Source organism: Colobus angolensis, unplaced genomic scaffold, assembly GCF_000951035.1.
Source record: "Colobus angolensis palliatus isolate OR3802 unplaced genomic scaffold, Cang.pa_1.0 Scaffold110, whole genome shotgun sequence".
Taxonomy (NCBI): Eukaryota; Metazoa; Chordata; class Mammalia; order Primates; family Cercopithecidae; genus Colobus; species Colobus angolensis.
Genome location: NW_012112031.1, coordinates 1,353,426 through 1,359,570, shown reverse-complemented (window position 1 = coordinate 1,359,570; position 6,145 = coordinate 1,353,426). Strand labels below are relative to the sequence as shown.

At 48.7% G+C, this 6,145-nt stretch overlaps 2 protein-coding genes across 3 annotated transcripts in view; both read left to right on the top strand.

Moving 5' to 3' along the window:
* CRK (v-crk avian sarcoma virus CT10 oncogene homolog) overlaps positions 1 to 6,145 on the top strand; it is a 42,066-nt gene that overhangs the window by 16,019 nt on the left and 19,902 nt on the right. The window contains exon 2 of one of the 2 annotated variants that reach the window (XM_011955874.1): positions 3,526 to 3,891. In XM_011955874.1, the coding sequence (XP_011811264.1) occupies positions 3,526 to 3,891 (366 nt within the window). Of the gene's footprint in view, positions 1 to 3,525; positions 4,062 to 6,145 lie in introns of both variants that reach the window. The other variant, XM_011955864.1, reaches the window with a different exon arrangement.
* The window catches only part of LOC105521807 (protein GVQW1-like), a gene marked incomplete at its 3' end in the record, with an annotated part of 9,200 nt that continues 8,216 nt past the window's right edge, over positions 5,162 to 6,145 (top strand). Inside the window, exon 1 of the mRNA XM_011956143.1 lies at positions 5,162 to 5,167. Within this exon, the coding sequence (XP_011811533.1) occupies positions 5,162 to 5,167 (6 nt within the window). The remainder of the gene's footprint in view (positions 5,168 to 6,145) is intronic.

Here is a 6,145-nt window from a genome sequence, read left to right as displayed (position 1 = left end):
CTAAGTTGTCCCTTGATAAAAAAAAAAAAAAATCGTCTGGGAGCAATGCCATCTGCACCTTTAGTTCCAGCTACTTAGAAGGCTGAGGTGGGAGAATATCTTGAGCCCAGGAGTTTAAGACTGCGGTGAGCTATGATCACACCACTGCACTCCAGCTTACACAACAGAGGTAGGCCCTGTCCCTAAAAAGAAATAACAAAAGCACATACTCAGGAGACTTCAGGTGAGAGGATCGCTGGGCCCAGGAGTTTGAGACCAGCCTGGGCCACATAGGGAGACTCCCGTCTTAAAACAAAAACAAAGCCCAGGCCAGGCGTGGTGGCTCACACCTGTAATGCTAGCACTTTGGGAGGCCAGGCGCGGTGGCTCACACCTGTAATGCTAGCACTTTGGGAGGCCAGGCGCGGTGGCTCACACCTGTAATGCTAGCACTTTGGGAGGCCAGGCGCGGTGGCTCACACCTGTAATGCTAGCACTTTGGGAGGCCAGGCGCGGTGGCTCACACCTGTAATGCTAGCACTTTGGGAGGCCAGGCGCGGTGGCTCACACCTGTAATGCTAGCACTTTGGGAGGCCAGGCGTGGTGGCTCACACCTGTAATGCTAGCACTTTGGGAGGCCAGGCGTGGTGGCTCACACCTGTAATGCTAGCACTTTGGGAGGCCAAGGCAGATGGATCATTGGAGCTCAGGAATTCGAGACTGGCTTGGGCAACATGGCGAAATCCCCTCTGCAAAAAATGAGTTGGGCGTGATGATGTATGCTTGTAGTCCCAGCTACTCCGGAGGCTGAGGTAAGAGGATGGCTTCAGCCCAGGAGGTAGAGGTTGTAGTGAGCTAAGATCACGCCACTGCACTCCTGCCTGGGTGACAGAGCCAGACCACCCCGTCGCAAGACAACCGCAAAGCCAAAAACTCACAAAACTCATTTTGATTTGTTTTGGAGACAAAGTCTTGCTCTGTTGCCCGGGCCGGAATGCAGTGGCATGATCATGATTCACTGTAGCCTTGACCTGGTCTCAGGCCATTCTCTCACCTCAGCTTCTTGAGTAGCTGAGACTAACAGGCATGCACCACCTTGCCTGGCTAATGTTTTCCTGTTTTTTTAAGAGATGGGATCTCACTTTATTGCCCAGGCTGGTCTTGAACTACTGGCCTCAAGCAGTCCTCCTGCCTTGACCTCCCAAAGTGCTGGGATTACAGACGGAAACCACTGTGCCCAGTCATTTTTTTTTTCACACTTACTTAGTTTTTCTTTTTATAGGAGTCAGTGTCTTGCTCTGTCATCCAGGCTGGAGTGCTATGGCACGATCATGGCTCACTGTACTCACAAACTCCTGGGCTCAAGCAATCTGTCACCTTAGCTTCCCGAGTAGCTACAACTGCAGGCGTGCACCACTAGGCCCGGCTAATTTTTTTTTTTTTTTTTTTTTTTTTTTTGAGACGGAGTCTCGCTCTGTCACCCGGGCTGGGGCTGGAGTGCAGTGGCCGGATCTCAGCTCACTGCAAGCTCCACCTCCCGGGTTCACGCCATTCTCCTGCCTCAGCCTCCCGTGTAGCTGGGACTACAGGCGCCCGCCACCTTGCCCGGCTAGTTTTTTGTATTTTTTAGTAGAGACGGGGTTTCACCGTATTAGCCAGGATGGTCTCGATCTCCTGACCTTGTGATCCGCCCGTCTTGGCCTCCCAAAGTGCTGAGATTGCAGGCTTGAGCCACCGCGCCCGGCCCTTTTTTTTTTTTTTTTTTTGACACTGAGTCTCGCTCTGTTGCTCAGACTGGAGTGCAGTGGCACGATCTCAGCTCACTGCAAGCTCCACCTCCCGGGTTCACGCCATTCTCCTGCCTCAGCCTCCCGTGTAGCTGGGACTACAGGCGCCCACCACCACGCCCGGCTCATCTTTTGTGTTTCTAGTAGAGATGGGGTTTCACTGTGTTAACCAGGATGGCCTTTATCTCCAGACCTCGTGATCCGCGCGCCTTGGCCTCCCAGAGTGCTGGGATTATAGGCGTGAGCCACTGTGCTTGGCCATCCCAGCTAATTTTTAATAATTTTTGTGGTGATGAAGTCTTGGCTGTGTTGAAAGTCTTCGCTGTGTGAAGTCTTCGCTGGTCTGAAAATCCTGGATTCAAGCAATCCTCCCACCTCAACCTCCTAAAGTTCTCGGATTAAGGTGTGAGGCACCAGGTCCAACAAAACTCATTTTCTTTTATTTTTGTTTGACACAGAGTCTTGCCTCATTTTCCAGGCTGGAGTGCATTGGCATGATGATGGCTCACTGTAGCCTTGACCTCCCGGGCTCAAGCCATCCTCCTACCTGAGCATCCCGAGTAGTTGGGACTATAGAAGTGTGCCACCACGCCAGCTAATTTTTAAAATTTTTTGCAGTGACAGCCATGTTGCCATGCTGGTCTTGAACTCCTGAGCTCCAGGGATCCACCTGTTTCAGCTTCCCTAAGTGCTTGAGCCTGGGAGGTCAAGGCTGCAGTGAGCTGTGACTGTGCCACTGCACTCCAGCTTGAGCGGCACAGTGAGACTCTGTCTCAACAACAACAAAAACCACAACAGTAAAGAGACAGTTTTTCTTATTCGGAGTTACACATTCTAGATGTGGAGGGGAAAAATGTATGAGCTCAGTGTAGACACTAAGCTCTCTCCCCTCTGGAACATCAGCAGGGACCCATGGAAAGTGAGAGCTTGCTACATTTCCTGAGATTGAAAAATCGATGCAGGCCGGGCACGGTGGCTCACGCCAGTAGTCTCAGCACTTTGGGAGGCTGAGGTGGATGGATTACCTGAGATCAGGAGTTTGAGACCAGCCTGGCCAACATGGTGAAACCCCATCTCTACTATAAATACAAAAAAAAAAAAAAAGGCCAGGCGTGGTGACGGGAGTCTGGAATCCCAGCTGTTCGGGAGGCTGAGACAGGAGCTTCGCTTGAACCTGGGAGGCGGAGGTTGCAGTGAGCCGAGATCGCGCCCCTGCATTCCAGCCTGGGCGACAGAGTGAGACTTGGTCTCAGAAAAAGATGCAACAGAACCTTGTGGCGTACACTGCTCTGTAAATAGGGTAGCGACAGAACGTGTTTGGAGAACGCACTGACAGCCCCTCTGTCTTTGATTCAAGTACAAGAGCACGTCCTGACCAGCCTAGTCTCTTGGCCTTCTGATCCTTCCCTGGGGCCCTAGTGATGGGCATCTTTCTCCCAGGGGATAGTTCAGCTTCCAAATGTGATGTCGGTATGCTGTGAAGAGAAGGGGTTATTTTTTCTAGAGTTTTTTTTTTCTGGTTAAATCTTGACTAAATGTGTATGGGGCGTGAAATCTCCATTTCGGCCAGGCACAGTGGTGGCCTCCTGTAGCCCCAGCTACTCAGGAGTTTGTGGTGAGAGGATCACTTGAACCCTGGAGGTCAAGACCAGCCTGGGTAACACATTGAGATCCCAACTCTAAAAAAATAAAAATAAAATCTGTATTTCATTTCCGGTATAGTACATCATTAAATAACAGCCTGCTCTGTTTTTTCCAGGGGTGAGCCCCTCCAGACTCCGAATAGGAGATCAAGAGTTTGATTCATTGCCTGCTTTACTGGAATTCTACAAAATACACTATTTGGACACTACAACGTTGATAGAACCGGTTTCCAGATCCAGGCAGGGTAGTGGAGTGATTCTCAGGCAGGAGGAGGCGGAGTATGTGCGAGCCCTCTTTGACTTTAATGGGAATGATGAGGAAGATCTTCCCTTTAAGAAAGGAGACATCTTGAGAATCCGGGACAAGCCTGAAGAGCAGTGGTGGAATGCGGAGGACAGCGAAGGCAAGAGAGGGATGATTCCAGTCCCTTACGTCGAGAAGTATAGACCTGCCTCCGCCTCAGTATCGGCTCTGATTGGAGGTAACCAGGAGGGTTCCCACCCACAGCCACTGGGTGGGCCGGAGCCTGGGCCCTATGCCCAACCCAGCGTCAACACTCCGCTCCCTAACCTCCAGAATGGGCCCATATATGCCAGGGTTATCCAGAAGCGAGTCCCCAATGCCTACGACAAGACAGCCTTGGCTTTGGAGGTACATAACGTGCACAATGTAGAAAGAAGAGATCTGCTGCAGGGTCTCCTCTCGGTCCTCTTAGAGCTTTGTAGCAATGCTGACTACAGCAGCATTGGGATGTTGTAGACGGCAAAGCTGCTAAGCACTGATTTTGGCATTTAATGTTGGGTTTTCTCTTTTTCATAGAAAACCTATTTGGGAATGAGTAAGCTTAAAACTGTGTAACTGAATGTTCTTAATTGATCTACTAAACACACTCGGACTGCTTTAATAACACCACCTGAATTCACAGGAATTCACCTCAAATGTTTTTCCTCATCCACATCCTCATCTGTTTCTTGCTTTCTGTTTGTCGTTGTCTAAAAGAAGGTGGGTTCAGATGGGTTTGAGTGTAATAAGTGGTCTCTATCAAAGCACTTAAATGGAATTTTCCTGCAGAAACTTGTTTTTGCTTCAGGGGACATGATGTTCCTTACCACTAATTGTGTTCATTGAGTAAGAATCCAGGAGGAAGCAGGCATGGTAGAGGTGTGAAGAGATTCACACCCAAAAGTCCTCATTCTGAGGAGTGGCAGGTGCACGGGTCTTTCTAAATCATTTAAGAAGCCAGTTCTTCCTCAGGAATTAATTTTTGCCTTAACTGGTGAAATACCTTCAGTAGCCCACTTCCTTCTGGCCAGCCATTACATGGTGTTAATTCCTTTATTCCTCTCTTTCTCAGTCACACCTTTGTCTCCTTCCTTTCTTCTTCCTTCCTTCGTCTCTCTGTTCCTTTCTTTTCAGAAGAGCTGATGGTTCAGTGTAAAAGCTAGTACAGACTGGGCACAGTGGCTCACATTTGTAATCCTAGTGCTCTGGGAGGCTGAGGCAGGAGGACCACTTGAGACCAGGTGTTTAAGACCAGTCTGGGAAACGTAGTGAGACCTCAGCTTTTTAAACAAAAAGTGAAAGAAAAAAAAAAGGAAAAAAAAAAACTGCCAGGCATAGTGGCATGCACCTGCAGTCCTGGCTTGAATGAGAAATGGAATGTGTGTTGTCAGGGTTATCACTGCCTCTTGTTCTCATTCCTTGTTTGCAGGAAAATAGATTTCTACCCTCAGGTCTTCCCGTGAGATGAGATGACGGTAACATCCGGCATGGTGCTGTGTGTATGATGGATCTGACTCTTTTTTATTTTCTTGTTTTTTTCCTCTCTCTTTTTTTTATTTTTTGTCTGGCCTTACTGAGTCACTAGGTGTAACTCTTGATATTTATTCCAGACTTTGTTAGCACTGGGTTGAAGTAAGTATGAAAACATGGAACAAACGCCGGGCGTGTTGGCTCATACCTGTAATCCCAGCACCTTATGAGGCTGAGGTGGACAGATCAGTTGAGCTCAGGAGTTGAAGACCACCCTAGGCAGCGTGGCAAAATGCCATCTCTACAAAAAATTAGCCAGGCATGGTGGCACATGCCTGTGATCCCAGCTACTCAGGAGGCTGAGGAGAGAGGATCACCTGAGCCTGAAAGGTCGTGGCTACAGTGAGCTGAGATCATGACACTGCCCTCTACCTGGGCGACAGAGTGAGACTCTGTCTCAAAAAAAGAAAAACCATGGAACAAGCCAGCTGGCCCGGGATAAACCAGTTACCACATGAATTCTGCTTCTGTTTGCATTTCCTTCCTCAAAGAGATTCAATCACGCCTGCCTTAATTAGAGGCTTTACTGCTCAAAAAAATGGTCGAGCTTTTCTACCTGCTGCGAAATACACATCTTATAAATACAGATTTGAGTAGAAAACTGGTTTATGATTTTAGTAAGTTTTTCTTTTTGATTTGGGTATTGGGTTTTTTTTAATTTTTTAATTTTTTATTTTTTTTAGTTCTCTTTGAGACGAAATCTCGCTCCATCCCCTGGGCTGGAGTGCAGTGGCACGATCTCGGCTCAGTGCAACCTCCACCTCCCAGGTTCAAGCGATTCCCCTGCCTCAGTCTCCTGAGTAGCTGGGATTACAGGTACGCACCACCATGCCCAGCTAATTTTTGTAGTTTTTTTTTTTTGAGACGGAGTTTCGCTCTGTCGCCCAGGCTGGAGTGTAGTGGCCGGATCTCTGCTCACTGCA